The 16,876-nt window shown below is 51.5% G+C and overlaps 1 protein-coding gene across 2 annotated transcripts in view; it reads right to left on the reverse strand.

The window, feature by feature from the left end:
* DENND2A (DENN domain containing 2A) overlaps window positions 1-16,876 on the reverse strand; it is a 93,419-nt gene that overhangs the window by 11,482 nt on the left and 65,061 nt on the right. For both annotated transcript variants that reach the window (XM_066262456.1, XM_066262457.1), the window contains exons 11-15: window positions 16,115-16,184; window positions 13,929-14,006; window positions 9,629-9,769; window positions 8,006-8,154; window positions 876-1,053 (exon numbers count right to left, since the gene is read on the reverse strand). In XM_066262456.1, the coding sequence (XP_066118553.1) occupies window positions 876-1,053; window positions 8,006-8,154; window positions 9,629-9,769; window positions 13,929-14,006; window positions 16,115-16,184 (616 nt within the window). The remainder of the gene's footprint in view (window positions 1-875; window positions 1,054-8,005; window positions 8,155-9,628; window positions 9,770-13,928; window positions 14,007-16,114; window positions 16,185-16,876) is intronic.

Genomic DNA, 16,876 nt, shown 5'->3' on the forward strand with positions numbered 1-16,876 from the left:
TATTTGCAGATCGGGGAGTGGAGCGGCTATCTCATAGACAAAGCCGTCGGATCCCCTACTCACGACGTTGCTTGTCACACAGCCTTAGCCAGCACCTGCCCTCTGCCCACCTCGGGAAGGGGACAGGGACACCCCTAGGCAGCACCTCCCCTTGCCCTCTGCCCACCTCGGGAAGGGGACAGGGACAACCCCTAGGCAGGACCTCCCCCTGCCCTCTGCCCACCTCGGGAAGGGGACAGGGACAACCCCTAGGCAGGACCTCCCCCTGCCCTCTGCCCACCTCGGGAAGGGGACAGGGACAACCCCTAGGCAGGACCTCCCCCTGCCCTCTGCCCACCTCGGGAAGGGGACAGGGACACCCCTAGGCAGCACCTCCCCCTGCCCTCTGCCCACCTCGGGAAGGGGACAGGGACACCCCTAGGCAGCACCTCCCCCTGCCCTCTGCCCACCTCGGGAAGGGGACAGGGACACCCCTAGGCAGCACCTCCCCTGCCCACCTCGGGAAGGGGACAGGGACAACCCCTAGGCAGCACCTCCCCTGCCCTCTGCCCACCTCGGGAAGGGGACAGGGACACCTCTAGGCAGCACCTCCCCCTGCCCACCTCGGGAAGGGGACAGGGACAACCCCTAGGCAGCACCTCCCCTGCCCTCTGCCCACCTCGGGAAGGGGACAGGGACACCTCTAGGCAGCACCTCCCCCTGCCCACCTCGGGAAGGGGACAGGGACACCCCTAGGCAGCACCTCCCCTGCCCTCTGCCCACCTCGGGAAGGGGACAGGGACAACCCCTAGGCAGCACCACCCCCTGCCCTCTGCCCACCTCGGGAAGGGGACAGGGACACCTCGGGAAGGGGACAGGGACACCCGGGAACTCACTTCTTCCAGGGGCAGCTCTCGGAGCAGCGGCAGTGAGCTGGTGAGCAGCCCGATGAGGAAGGGGGTTGGCGAGCACACGATGTCCACCATGGCTGGTGGCAGCACGGGGATGTAGGTGTGCTGCCAGGTGAAGGGGTAGATGACGGCCACCATCGCGTGGCAGCACTTGGACAGCGTGCTGCAGCAGAGGGGGGAGGGGCCGATTCAGGGAGGGCGCCATCCCGAAGGCATGTTGGTGAGAAAAGGTGTCGTGCATGTAGGTGTGTCCCATAGCAGCCCTGACGCAGGTCACTCCACGCACATGCAGCCTCTCTGAGGCTTTGAGATGTGGCCTGAGGAACAAACTTAATGCCTGGCCCAATGTTTCCAACTGTGCTTTCACATGGGAGCCCCACTGTACCCTGTAGACAAAATCATTCACTGCCACCCCCTTCCCCACACGCCCCTTTGAAACCAAACCCAGAACAACTAGAGCCTCTCTCCCCAGGATGCTCGCTGTCCTACTGAAGATGCTTTCTATTCAAATACGAGTCTTCCCTGCTCTCAGCCACGCTTGAGCACCTCGCTGTATTCAGGGAAAGCAGGTAACTCCTCGGGGGATCACACAGCAGTAGTCAGCTCCAAGTGACTCCTTTGTTAAAGTGACACTCACGTCCAGGCATTCCTGGCCCAGAATATGAAACTTAAAAAAATGCCAACATAATGGAAATATGGAGAACAATTCTCTTTCTTTTTAAAATGCTTATGTTGCCTGTGGGGGCACAGTAGGTAGAGCACCAACCTGGGAGGCTGAGGTCCCAGGTTCAAAACCCTGAGGTCGCTGACTTGAGGGTAGGCTCATCTGGCTTGAGTGCAGGGGTCACCAGCTTGAGCCCAAAGTTTCTGGCTTCAGCAAAGGGTCACTGGCTCAGCTTGAGACCCCCATCAAGGCACATATGAGAAGCAATCAATGAACAACTAAAGTGCTTCAATTATGAGTTGATGTGTCTCATCTCTCTCCCTTCCTGTCTCTCTCTCTCTCTCTCTCTCTCTCACTAAAAATAAGTGAATAAAATGCTTACATTTAAAAAAAATGCTTATGTTTTATATATATATCTATATAATATATAAAATATATTATATATATACTTAAAAAAATAAAGGTAAATTTAAAAAATATATTTTTATAGATTTTTATTTATTTATTTTTAGAGAGACAGGAGAGAGAGGGGGAAAGAGAGAGAGAGAGAGAGAGAAAGAAGGGGGAGGAGTAGGAAGCATCAACTTCCATATGTGCCTTGACCGGGCAAGCCCAGGGTTTCAAACTGGCAACCTCAGTGTTCCAGGTCAACACTTTATTTCACTGCGACACCACAGGTCAAGCTATACTCTTTTTCTTTCTTTCTTTTCAATTGTAGGGGCATCTCTCTTAAAGAATAATGATCATACTGCGTTCTTTTGCTGGCGAACACTGAGCCTTAGTAATCACTCCCCACAGCACTCTGCACAGGCCTGGGTCACGCTCAGCTTAATCAGTGAGTGGGCGGATGATTTGGGACTACCACTTGGAATGTCATTTCTACCATGTAGCAAGACAGTGATGACCACGGCCTTCCGAGCGAGGGCTGACTTCCTCTTCCTTCTCGCTACTGCTCCTTAGTGCTGGTGGGCCTGGTCCTCTCTCCTCTCACTCTCACATACTGTTTCTAGAAGCTTGTCAGAAGTATGCGTAATGTAGGAATAAAAGTGAGGTTCCAGTGGGTTCCCCCTCATCAGTGTACTGTGTCCTCTGCAGGGCCCGGGCCCAGGAACTAGCCTGCCATTTGTTAGGACACCTTTCAGCCTTTGCCTTGGTTCTTAGCTGTGCTCTGCTTAGAAAAAGTCGGGAGGAAGCTGAGTTCTGGACACACAGGTCCTTTTACTGGGTCCCTCCTCCCTCCCTTTCTCTGTCCCTCCCTCTCCACCTCCCCCTTCTTCTTCCCTCAAGGTATGTACCTCTCCAGTCCCTCTTTCTCTCCTAAGCCCCCAGAGCCCTTCCTTTGCCTCTGCAACATGTTTCCTGAGCCCATGCGGCCCAGCTGGCTCACTTTTTCTTCCTCTGTGACTTTCTAAATAAACTTTCACTTGTATTTGAAAAAACAAGAAACAAACAAAATAACTCTGTCCCATCTAAACCTTTTGTACAAATTTGTTAATGTGAAGCTATGACTTTATTACTTAGCCTTGTCTATAGATTTGGCCAAAAGTTTGGGAACTGAAATTAATAGGAAATGGAGAAAGGGGTATAGGGAAATATTTACTTGGGTTATTATGACAACAGAACAAGCTATCACAACATTCCTTCTTTCCCATCTGTCAGATTTTGGCTTCAGAGAACTTAAGAAACACTCAATGTGCATCCTAAAGATGAAACGGGCAAAAATATTATTCTACATTTGATGGATTTTTGGCTCCACTTAAAACCCTTTTATAACTCATGCAATATTTGCCACAACTCTCTGCTATTTCCTCTTGCAGTGGGCAAACTCACTGACAGTGATGAGTATATAAATTGTGAGGTGGGGGGAGGGTGCTGGCGTCAGTGACAACAGCCCTATAGCAGGCTTGCGTCCACCCTGGGGTGTCACAGGGCCACTCACTGAGTGTGTGGCATGCCCTGTTTTCACGCACTGATTTCTATCGAAGAGATCTGGGCCATGGACAGAAGTCAGAAGAATGAGGTGGCTACTTCCGCCGCCAGCTGAAGAGGGCTAGGACTCGGGGCATGGGCAGCGGGTAGAGAACTGTGCCGGCGTGACAAGGAAGAGAGCACCAGCTGGAACTTATGCGGAAGGCTTTCGTCGTAGGTTTTTCCTGGTCAGACGATTGGCAGCCGGCCACTGCCTTCTAAGCCCTTGCTTTCCTATTTCCTTTAGCGACTTCCCCATAAACTACCCAGAGCTAGGGGTTCGCTGATCCCTCCTGGAGGAAGAGCTTCAGGTGGGGCAGGTGGGGGGCGGGGGGCGGAGGCCGGGATCTGGCTCGGGAACGTCACATGCACAGTGCTCTGTGGTGGGCTCTCTGCTGTGCTCTGTCCTTTTGCTAAGTCACTGTCTTACAGGAGGCAGACCTCCCTACACCGGCTGACACGGCCTGCTAAGGGAGGGGGCATAAGGGGCTGGACACCCCAAAAGGAATGCTGAGCCAAGGCCCCCAGAAGTGCGCAGTTAAAGCTGCAAGAGGAGGTACAGAACGTGTCCCGACTTCCGAGCACAGTCTAGGGCGAGGCTCGGTGAGGCCATGGGTCTGAGAACCCTGGGAGCGAACACCCAGGACATGGTGTGTATCTCTCCCTGGCCCAGGGAGGGTAAGAAGGGCATTCATGTGCTCTCTGACCTCAGCATCTCTCCAGCTCTGAAGGGCCCAAGACTAAATCACTGGAAGAGTGGCAGCAGTACAGGGACATCCCACCCAGAGGACTTCTACGGAATCCAATCCGCTGGGAGAAGAGTGGGCACAGGGAGGTGGGGAGGGGAGGCGTCCGCTTTTAGTCCCGCTCAGAATCCGAGCATCTGTGCCGAGGGGCCCTGCAGGGACGGGACAGCCACTTCCTCGCGTCACAGCTGGACAGATGAGTGGGCGGCCCCCTGGGACACTTTGGGAAGCACAGGAAGCCTGAGGGGGTGAGTCCTGGGTCAGACGGGGGTGGGGTGAGGTGGGGGGTGAGGGGGTTAGCTAGTTCTGGGCCAGGATGGCTGGGAGGCCAGGCATCAAGCAGCGTAGTCCCAGAAGGCCCAGAGCACAGCCCACGGAGAATTTCAGAGCTAGGAGAGACTTGGGGGTCACCCAGTCCCACCGATTTCACTGGGGCCCCAGTTGGAAGGCCGCAAGGGATGGGGCCTGGGGAGAAAAGCACAGATGTCTTCCTTTCTTCAGGACACAATCTGGCCTGACTGCCCAGCACTAAGGAGATCCTCATGACATGTTTTATTTTTTTATTTTATTTTTTTTATTCATTTTTTAGAGAAGAGAGAGAGAGAGAGAGAGAGAGAGAGGGAGGAGAGGGAGGAGAAAGAGGAGAGAGAGACAGAGAGAACGGGGGAGGAGCTGGAAGCATCAACTCCCATATGTGCCTTGACCAGGCAAGCCCAGGGTTTTGAACCGGCGACCTCAGCATTTCCAGGTCAATACTTTATCCACTGCGCCACCACAGGTCAGGCCTCATGACATGTTTTAAAAAGACTTTCCTGATACGTATATTTCTGTGGGAAGACCGCCCTTCGCCCCCCACCCCAGAACCTCCTCACCAGGCCTGGAGCCAGGCTGCCGGGTGTCCACCCCTCTCCCCCTGACCGCTTCCTGAGCAAAGTGGCTTCACTCCGTGCTTTCTAGTTTCCTAATAATAGAACCCCTCTGACTGAGCGGCGGGGGCGGGAAGAACCCAGGTCGGACCCTCCGTCCAGTGGCTCTGCTCCTGTGGGTGTGGGCTGTGCCCAGCAGGCCGCTCCTGTGTGTTCCCTTCTCTTCCGGACTCGAGCCCCATGGGACTTTATTTTCTCACCTCTCAGTCTGCTTGCCATGAATGCTGGATGGAAGGTAAGCTACTGGACGAGAGAGGGAACACTGAGCCTTCGGAAACAGGAAAAGTATGGCTGCCTCTGGGGACAGGGAGAGAGCGAAGCCCCAGCAATCAGAGCTGCAGGGGCCCAGGCACAGACAGGCCAGACTTCATAAGCAGGGAGCCCAAGGCCACAGCCCAGGATGGCGCCCCACCCCCATCTTCTGGAGAGGCCGCCCCGTGTGCTGTGAGGTGAACATGCAAGTCTGAGAGTTGAGAAGGGTCTAACATGTAACGCAGGCATTTTACCCACGTGTGCCCATGCGCACACATGCAACAAATCCCGCGCCGTGGCCTGGCTCTGGACTAAAGAGGGCATCAAAAGGACCTGCACGCTTGCCACCCCCTCCTCCCTACAAAGCCCGTCCCCTCAGCCCCCATCTGGCAACAGCTACAGAAGAAACCCAGTGGGCAGCACGCCCTGCGCCACCACCTGCCAAAGCCACAGCTGGCACTCACCCTCATGGGTGTTGCTGTGTGACAGGACTAAGTCTCCAAGGGGAGAACCAGCACCTGCAGGTGCGGCGAGGACAGAAAGCCAGAGTCCCTGCACTCAGACCCCATGGAGACTGCCTCCTGCACAAAGCTGCCCAGCGCGGGGCCGGAGCAGGGATCACTCACAGGAGTGGGGTCCCTTCACTACTGTTGTCCCTCATATGGCTGCTCTGTGGGAGGGGCTGGCCCAGTGTCCGCCCTGTCAACCCAGAAATCTGTCCAGAGACAAGGTGGAGGTGGCCAAGTCCCCTCCCACACATCCCTGCCTAAGCACTTCCAGGTGCCCTGAGCCTGTGCTGCCCCTCAGGGATGCATCTGTCTTTGAAGAGGCTCCCTCCCTTTCTGTTCTCCTCCCTGGAGGAAGCCTGGGGGGGTGGGGGCATCACGCTCCCTGATTGGACACTTTCCTCCAGCCAAGCTCATCTTTGCAGACCTCTCTCAGGCTGGGCCTTCCTGGAGCCAAACATCTCTAACCTAGAAGCAAGCTCCTCAGGAGGCCACCTGCCCCACCTCAGTCCCTGGTGGGTACCAGGTGCACCTCCTGGCCTTCACGTCCTGCCTGGGCCTTTCTGAGATCAGCCCTTTCCCTTCCCCCAGAGCCGAGCCTGAGAACCAGCAAGGAGAAGACAGTGGGGGCAAGGAGCAGGGCCGTGGAGAACACAGACAGTTTCTGGAGTGCCGATGAAATCTGATCCTGGCCACTGAAGGGTTATTACTCATCCTGGGCTTCCAGGGCCCAGCCTTGAGAACGCTGGGTCTGAATTCCCCAGGGCCCAGGGAGCTTGGAGAGCTGCCCAGCACCCAGCACCAGCTGCAGGCTCGGGACAGGGCCAGCTTCCCCATCTGACACGAGGGCCAGGGGAGCACAAGAACGGTGACACCGACAGTGAAGAGCTAGCTGGAAGGCAGGGTGGAAGCAGGCTGGGGAGAGCCAGGTGGCTGCTGGCCAAAGGAGCACCATGGAGGTGGCCAGATGGCTTGGGGGTGGGGTGGGGGGCGGGGGCGGGGGAATTCCATCTCCCACCACGCCCCCACACTCCACGCTCACACTGTCCTTTCCACTCCTTCCCTTTTCTTCTTCCCTTTTGTTTTCCAGGCTTAGAGGCGTATTTCCTCTCTAAACCGTTGTCCTTCGCTTTCTGTGTTTTTGGCAGATAAACGTGCAGGCAGGCCCAATCTACTTCTCCTGGCTGGCTGGCCCTCCTCGGGCTGGGCCCACGTCTAGGCCCTTTGCTCAGCTCTGTGCCGCCTGACCAGGAGGTGAGATTGCATAACAACGAAGGGCCAGGGGTTCTTGTTAGACACTCAGAATCACCCCAAATCTCCATGTGCATTTCCCTCTGATCTGTGACGTGGCGTGGGCCTTGCAAATCACTGGGTGTGACTGTTAGGGTGTGGGTGGCAGCCTTCTGGGCATGTGTGACTCTGACTGGTTTGATACTGACGCGGGGATCCTAGAGGATGGCCTGTGCTCTCCCGCATGGCCTTGCAGCCCCTCTGTGAACGGGCCGTCACCCTCTGCCCGCTCCTCACTTCCCACTCCGCTCTCCTCTCTGCTCAGCCCAGGGAACTGCTCTGTGCTTGCCTCCTGTCCCTTCGCCCTTGTAGGGACAGCTGGGTCAGGACTGGGTCTCAGGCTCGGGGGGACAGCCATATTCTTGGAATGAGTGTGCCCACTTTGGTCCACACACACCACGTCTAGCGAGCCCTCACGACACCGTAAGGGGGTCTGTTCACATCCCAGTGCCCTGCTGTACCGGGAGCCCCTTGAGGACAGCCCTGGGTCTCCCCTGTTCCCAGAACACGGGAGAGTGCCCAACACAAAGCAGAATGAATGAGAACAAGGCCAGACACCAGCTCAGCGCTGCAGAAAAGCGCAGGCTGACCCTGTTTACACCCCCGCGTGCTGCCGCACCTGCAGTCCTTGATGCCCACCGGTCCCGCCGTCACTCAGAGGGGCTTCCTCTGTGGCCCAAGCCACTGCCCACCCTCCCGACAGCAGGCAGTCCAAGACTGCCTGCCATTCAAACACTCCAGCAGAAGTGGCCAAGGCTGGTACCTGAGCTTGTCGGCGATGAAGATGACCCTTCGTTCCAGGAGCAGGGAGGCAAACACACAGAGCAGGTGGCGGACGCTGAGGGAGGAGAAGAGGGACTCAAAGTCCACGTGCTCGAGCCGGGAGTCCAGCGGGCGGCACAGTTCAATCACCTGTGGGGACGGGAATGCCGTGAGGGGCCAGCCTCCCCAGCCAGGCCTCTTGCGCCTCAGACTGTCCTCTGCAGGGGTGGCCTGGCGGCAGGGGCCCAGGGGAAGGTGGAAAGGGGGCTGGGGAAAAGAAAGAACCCAGGAGACTGAGGGCAGGGGAGGTACATTCGGAAGGGAAGCACGTGTCTCATGTTCAACTATGAGACTGAGGACAGTGTGTGTGTGGGGGATGGTGGCCCTTGGCCCCAGATGGTTGGAGGTTGCCCTGGCAATGGTATAACTAGACTTCCCACGAAGCTCTCTGGCTTGAATATGTGTGATCCCTTTGCGTCCCACAGGTGAGCGTCTGTCTCATGAGGGAGACGACCTGCTGGGAGGGAGCTGAAGGCTCATGCAAAAGGACCAGCAGATGCACGAGGACCAGCAGATACACGAGGACCAGCAGACGCACAAGAACCAGCATGAGCACCAGCAGACGCACGAGGACCAGCAGACGCACGAGGACCAGCAGACGCACGAGGACCAGCAGATGCAAACCGCACTTTCCAGACTCACCTCCTCCAGAAGGCATTTCCTAACAGACCAACCCCATCCCAACCCCTCCCTGATGCGGGGTCTTCCAGTTTGTAGGCTGAGTGTGTATGTCTTCCTACTCCTCACGTGCTGGAATGTTCCCCAATTCATCTCTGGTTGCTATTCAGGTGCGTGTTTTTTCTCTGCGAGTAGCTGACTTGTTCACAGCAAGTGGAGAGACTGGTTTTCACCCTCAGCACAGCACCTGTGCAGTGCTGTCCACACGGAGGTCATGGCCAAGCCGCCTGCGTCTGGTACAGACGGTTCTCCAGCCACAGGGAGACTGCTCCCTCTGTGCTGGGAAACTGGGTCATTCCAGAATGTCCCAGACCCATCCTCATCTCTCTCCATGTCCACAGGTGACCTGCTTTCCCAGGGCCTCTGGAACTAGAGCCCCAAGTCTGAGTGGGATGTATCTTCTGGGGTCACAGAGCCACAGAGGGGGATGGGAGGAATGCAAACAAGCTCCTATAGCAAAGCCAGTCCAGCCAGGAGAGGGACACGCTGCACAGTCAGGGCGAGTAAAATAGCGCCTAGGCTTGTCTTCCCTGAAAAGAATCTGTTTTATGTGATCAAGTTATAGAGGAGACACAGACCAAAAACATAAATGGGTTCATATGCAGTTCATGAATGCAATGGGCTACAATGAGAAGCCAAGAATGCTCGGGGCGGGTCCCTAGCTGCGAGGCCGACATCACGCGAAGAAGCACGGTGTGCTGCCATGGCACCCGTCCGAGGGCCGGAATCCTGGGCTGGACGGACTAGACTGAGGGTGGAAATTGTGACACCTGAGGAGCAAGAGGACACCGCCAAATGGGACAGTCCACAAAAAGCTAGCCCCTCTGGGACTTCACTGTCTGGGCCACTCTCTCCCTGCGGAGAGGAAAGGACTCTGACCACTTGCCTCAGTGCCTGTTCCCGGCAGGAAGTTCTTGACAACAATGGTTTTGCCCAGGGCCGGGAAAGGGGCTTCCATGACGCTCCTCATGAGGGGCTGAACCAGGGCCGGAGAGATGCCTCGACGCTTTTCCACCTCATCCAAGATCTGCAAGGGTCAGGAAAGCAGCTCAGCCATCCGGAGTCCGGGCACCGAGGCGCAGCCCTATTCCAGGTGAAGGGGGCTGGCCGCGGAGACGGAGGTTTATGGGGAAGCCATGCTGTCCTTGTCAGACCAAACCCACAGTCTCTCTGCCCTATGTGTCACTGCCCCAATTCCGTCCCCTCTGTGATCACTCCCTCTGCCATGCTACCTTGTAGTTCCTCCCACTAAAGGGGTGAAGTATAGTGTCTTGTCCCCCTTGACTTTGGGTTTGGCCATGTGAGTTACTGGGCATTCTCAGTAGGAACAATATACAAATAGGCTTAGAGTCACTGAATTGTCTGATTTAATTTTAATTTAATTTAATTATTTTTTACAGAGACAGTGAGTCAGAGAGAGGGACAGACAGGAACAGACAGACAGGAACGGAGAGCGATGAGAAGCATCAATCATCAGTTTTTCACTGAGACACCTTAGTTGTTCATTGATTGCTTTCTCATCATATGTGCCTTTACGGCGGACCTTCAGCAGATCGAGTAACCCCTTGCTGGAGCCAGTTACCTTGGGTTCAAGCTGGTGGGCTTTTGCTCAAACCAGATGAGCCTGCGCTCAAGCTGGCAACCTTGGGGTCTTGAAGCTGGGTCCTCCACATCCCAGTCCGACGCTCTATACACTGCACCACCGCCTGGTCAGGCTGAATTGTACGTTTTAAATGAGTGAGTTATATCTCAATAAAACTGTTACTAAAAAACTCAAACGCAAGACACTCCACAATCTAGTTATAAATCAAAGAGTTTAAATAAAAATGCCACTTATGGAGCGTGCGGGGAGGTAGAAGAGGGAAATGGGGGGATAGTGACGAAAGGAGACTCCATTTGGGGTGGCAAACACAGGTGATGTATTATAGAATTGTACACCTGAAACATATATTTTTATTAACCAATGTCACTCCAAAAAATTCACTAAGAATTTAAAAAAATTTTTAAATGCCATTTATAATATCCCACATTGCTACTGAATCCCTGGAATCTGACTAGTCTGAATTGAGATGTTCTGTGAGTGTAAAATACTCAATGGATTTCAAAATACAGTTAAGAACATAAAATATCAATGACTCTTCAATTGATTGCATGTTGAAATGATAATATTTTGGATATATTGAGTTAAATAAAATTTATTATTATAAGAAGGAGACAGCCTGACCAGGCGGTGGCGCAGTGGATAGAACATCGGACTGGGACGCGAAGGACCCAGGTTCGAAACCCTGAGGCCGCCAGCTTGAGCGTGGGCTCGACTGGTTTGAGCAAGGCATCACTTGGTCTGCTGTAGCCCCTCGGTCAAGGCACATATGAGAACGCAATCAATGAACAACTAAGGTGCCGCAACAAAGAATTGAGATGCTTCTCATCTCTCTCCCTTCCTGTTTGTCCCTGTCTTTCTCTCTGTTTCTGTCTCTGTCACACACACACACACACACACACAAAAGTAAGGAGACAGTATGGCAGTTCCTTAAAAAATTAAACATAGAACTATCATACGACCCGGCAATTCCTCTGCTGGGTATAAGCCCCAAAGAATTGAAAGCAGACACCCAAACAAATATTTGTCCACTCATGTTCATAGCAGCATAACTCACAATAGCTAAAAGGTGGAAACAGCCCAGATGTCCATCAGCTGATAAAGGGGTAAACAAAATGTGGTCTATACAGATTATGGAATATTATTCCGACTTAAAAAGTTGAGAAATTCTCTTGCATGTTCTAACAAGAACGAACCTTGAGGACAAGTGCTTAGTGAAATAAGTCAGTCACAAAGGGTAAATAAACATTGTATAATTCCACCATTGACATGAGACACTAAGGTATTAGAATTCACAGGGACAGAAAGTCAAATGGTGGAAGCCAGTGGGGAGGGAATGGGAGTTGGTGTTTAACGGGCACAGAGTTTTAGTTTGGGAAGATAAAAAAGTTCTGGAGATGGAATGTGGTCATGATCACACAACAATGTGAATGAACATCTTGTCAATCGACTGAATACTTCAAAATGGTGGAATGGTAAATTTTATGTTATATATATTTTAGCACAATAAACAGGAAATAATAGGATGAGAAACTTAAGAGTTTCATAGGGAGGGGAGGCAATTCCGGGAAGAAAATACCCACAGAGGCTACGGAGGGCAGGTGACGAAGACGAGGCCAGGGAGCCCCGGCTAGCAGACGGGGCACCAGGCTGACTGCGCCCAGGTTGCTGGGCCCTGCCTGATAGGTTTCTGCCCGTCCTCTCGTGCTTCTGCCTTAGCCGTGAGGAGAGCATGCGTGGGCCAGCTCAGTGTCAAAGGAGAATGACAGACGTGTGGCCCCGACCCAGACCTGTGGCCTACACACAGCACACGATCCCAGGGAAAACCAGCAGAGCCAAACGCCAGCTGACCTGCACGTCTGTGAGAACACAGGCCTGCAGCCTTCAACCACGGCTGTTTGCTACATGGCCTTACTGTGGCAATATTGAATGCAATACCATCCTTCAGAGATACTGAGAGCAGTTCTCAGTCATGATTCCTTTCTGTGCTAAAGGATGACTGGCTACTTCAGTCACTCCTGCCCCTCACTTGAATGTGGCTCGAGTGCTAGGGACCGGTTTGCCAGAGCTCTGTTCTGCTCTACCCTGAGTGCCTGCTTGCTGTATGACATCACTCCCCGGAATGCACATCACACCAGCATTCTGGCACGTTTTCTCGCTCCACAGCCTCTGTACAGGGCACAGCAGCGAAGCTCACGTGAATTCCAAGCGGGGCTAACTCATATGAGTCATTTCGCCACCTGCTTTCATAAGCATTCTCACCAAAACAGAGGCAGTGACCTACAGCCTTATCTCCACCTCTCAACAAACTCATGTGTGAGACGTGCATGAGAACAAAGCGTGCCTGTGCTAGAACTTGCACACGACCAACCTCAGTGTAGAATGATTACCACTGGGGGAGTGCAGGTAAGACTGCAGCTCAGATTACACTCTGATACTACTAATGGTTTCAAACAGACTTGCGCAGGAGGACAAGTTCTGTCATGGAAATAGGTCACGCCGCCTGACCTGTGGTGGCGCAGTGGATAAAGCATCGACCTGGAAATGCTGAGGTCGCCGGTTCGAAACCCTGGGCTTGCCTGGTCAAGGCACATATGGGAGTTGATGCTTCCAGCTCCTCTCCCTTCTCTCTTTCTGTCTCTCTCTCCTCTCTCTCCCTCTCTGTCTCTCCTCTCTAAAAATGAATAAATTAAAAAAAATAAAAAAATAAAAAACTCTAAAAAAAAAAAAAAAAAAGAAATAGGTCACGCTGTATCAGGGGAATTCAGGCTTCCTCCGAGTTCAGGTGGAGGGTGGGCAGGAAGCGTACGTTGGTTTCAGAAGGCTTTTAGGAAGTGCTTGCTGCCTTATATCCCTGGACAGTAGATGTAAGACTTCATTCAGTTCTCTGAAAGAAAGCTCACACTGAAATAAATAGATGCTCGGGAAGGGTTTTAAATAAACTTATGGGTTAGATACCCATGTCTGGTTAATAGAGGAAACAGATGAGATCGGGTGCGTTCAGGGTGGTATGGCCGCAAACATAATAGAGGAAACAAATGTTGGATTATATCTGATTTTTGAGATCAGCATCATATATAATTCTCTCCTTTATACCAACCCAAAATACTGGGGTGGATGGGCCAACTCCAATACAGCAATTCCTATATTTTAATATATTGGCTTGTTTTCCTAAAATGAGGACCAAATTACATTAAACACTATTACAATAACAAATCTCACACATGCACAGCAAACACACAACACATATGTACACAGACACACATCCCTCCATCACTGAGGTCCAGTAAAAGCTAATGTGACAAAAGACAATGTTTAGAACATCCTGGGAGGCTCCTTGGCCCGTACCAGCCTCAGCTACAACTGCTTTGAACCTCTCCACTTGCCCAGTTTCTGAGAGCTGACCTTCACCAACAGCTACCTCCTGTCTCAATGATAAGAGAATAGAGGTACCCAGCTGTGAGGGGAGGAGGAGGAAGTGGGAAGGAAAATGGAGGAGAATTAGATTATAAAAGCACCGGAGGTTGGGGTGTTTCCCTGCGTCCTTCTGGGCCCTGCTTCCTGTCTCTGTGGTCCAAATCCTTACCTTTGAAAAGAGGCTGAAGCATCCCAGGCGGCTCACGATGCAGTAGACTTCGGGAAGACGCTTCCCTTTGCCACCAGGCTTTGTGGGAAGAAACATAGGAAATCATTAGTGCTGCCAACCTCTGGGGAGGAAAGAACCCAAAATTTTTTAAGTTTTTTTTTAAAATTTTTTAAATTCATTTTTAGAGAGAAGAGAGAGACAGAGAGAGAGAAGGGGGGAGGAACTGGAAGCATCAACTCCCATATGTGCCTTGACCAGGCAAGCCCAGGGTTTCGAGCCGACAACTTCAGCATTTCCAGGTCGACGCTTTATCCACTGCGCCACCACAGGTCAGGCCCCAAATGTTTTTGAGTGCCTACTGTGTGTCACGTGATTTCACATACCATACCTTCAGACACTCCTGAGGTAAGGAGTTGTCAGTACCCTATTTTATAGGGGAAGCACTTCTGGTCACATTGTATGTATATTTTTATCCTCCTGAAGGAACCAGATCAAGGGTGTTGTGCACACAGTAGGTGCTCGCACCACCTACAGAACCATAAAGTAAGAGGCATGATTTGTTTACCTAAATCACTCTAGTTTCTTTTTAGGGAGTTACCTTGGAACTATACATTTATTATAATGATAATTCCAAAGGAGAGATCATTTCTAAAAATCCTTTTTGGGCCTGACCTGTGGTGGCGCAGTGGATAAAGCATCGACCTGGAAATGCTGAGGTTGCTGGTTCGAAACCTTGGGCTTGCCTGGTCAAGGCACATATAGGAGTTGATGCTTCCTGCTCCTCCCCCCCTTCTCTCTCTCTTCTCTGTCTCTCCCCCCCCTCTCCTTTCTAAAATAAATAAATAAAATAAAAAAATTAAAAAATAAAATAAAAAAATAAAAATCCTTTTTGGGAATTGATTTTAAAGCTAAATTCTAAACAAAAGAGACAATCAATCTCAATACTTTAGTTTTATCAACAAAAATTACGATCCCACTTAACTTTTTCAAGTATTAACCATACTTTTTATTCATTAATTAATTCAACAAATATTTATTGAACAGCTATTATGTGCCATGCATTATTGTTGACTATTTTATATTAAGCCTATTTCTAAGGCTAAAATCATTCTCAGTGAAAAACAATTTGTTACTACTGAAGATTTTCAAAAGACAGGGCCTCAAAAGATAAGTTTTCAAATATTTTAGTATGGTCCGTTCATTGCAATAGTTTCTGACTACTAAAGGCGATTGTTCTGAAGGAGACACTCGATCGAATTATTTGTGTCATGAACAGTAAAACCAGCCGTCTGCCCTTAGCCACCACTATGAATGCCCTAAGCTATCAAGGTCTGGTTCTCATGTTTTATTGGAAAGCATAATTGGTGGGGAAAACACAAGAGAAAGTGTTTTCTTTCCAAAGGAAACAGCCGTTGCTCCTGTCTGTGGGTAAGATTCGGGTGAGCCCCTGGTCTTTCTTCATGTCCTGCAGCACCCTAGTTAGCCTGCCACACCTCCTGCTACAGTGTGTCCGTAAAGTCATGGTGCACTTTTGACCGGTCACAGGAAAGCAACAAAAGATGATAGAAATGTGAAATCTGCACCAAATAAAAGGAAAACTCTCCCAGTTTCATACCTATTCAGTGCAGTTCCATGTGGGCTCAAGCACAGATTTTTTAGGGCTCCTTAGGTAGCTATCCCGTATAGCCTCTACAGACTCGTCACTGACTGATGGCTTACCAGAACGGGGTTTCTCCACCAAACTGCCGGTTTCCTTCAACTGCTTATCCCACCAAGTAATATTATTCCTATATAGTGGCACTTTGTTATAAACGTCCGATATTCATGTTGCACTTTGGTCACGGATTCGAATTTAGCGAGCCACAGAACACACTGAACTTTCCTCTGTACCGTCCACATCTCGACTGGCATGGCCGTGGGCTGCTCCACTGTATACACAGTGTTACGTCATCATCTGCACAGGTGCACATGCTGCCACATCATCCTACAGAAACTGGGAGGATTTTCCTTTTATTTGGTGCAGATTTCACATTTCTATCATCTTTTGTTGCTTTCCTGTGACCGGTCAAAAGTGCACCATGACTTTATGGACACACTGTATTTCTCTCGGGCCAGTGGTGAACCCGTAGGGAGCCGGCGCTGGCTGGCTCCATGCACCACACTGACCAAAAAGCAAATGTACTAACCAGCAGTCTGCGGCAGTAACCGAACCTTCTACCTCCATCTTCTCCAGTTAAGACAAATGAGAATGTTTCACTGTGGTGAGAAAACACAAGGACATTACAAAGCAAAAACAAAACAAAGGCATATTGCGGTGAGCAACTAGAACATTCTGAGGGAGGCTGTCTAGAAGGGCTGCTTCCTGTCCTGCCAGTCTCTCTCTGTGCTGGGATGTGGTCATCTCTAGCTTTGGAGTCTGTGTCGGGGACAGGGAGGTCTAAAGTGTCACCATATCCTGAGAGAAAATGACTTTTTTCCCCACCCTGAGCTCTCATATAATTCGATCATCCGAGATATCCCAGGACACGAAAGACAGTCATGTATTGAGCATTGATGTGGCTGGGCATCGTGCCCCTGGGCACGGCATTCTCAGGAGACTGTTTGGAGACACCCTGAGGCTTGGACTGTCCTTAGACACCGCTGGGCTCACTCTGAGGAACACAGCATCCCTCAGACATTGAGAATATGCAACCTACTGAGTTTCGTCAATTGCTCAACATCTGATAATAAAAATACTGTACCTAACCACACGGGCTAAGGCAGAAATGTGAACTTATCCGACTCCAAGTAACAACTGCATGAGCTACTGAAGAGACGTTATAGCGCATTTGGACGAGGATGAGTGATGGTAATGTTTCCCTGACTTTCCCTAGACTAAGAATTACCTCACTGCCCTTCACAGGGGCCTGTGATGTAAACATATGCCCAGGCGGAGTGGGAGGCCTGGG

Source organism: Saccopteryx bilineata, chromosome 2, assembly GCF_036850765.1.
Source record: "Saccopteryx bilineata isolate mSacBil1 chromosome 2, mSacBil1_pri_phased_curated, whole genome shotgun sequence".
NCBI lineage: Eukaryota > Metazoa > Chordata > Mammalia > Chiroptera > Emballonuridae > Saccopteryx > Saccopteryx bilineata.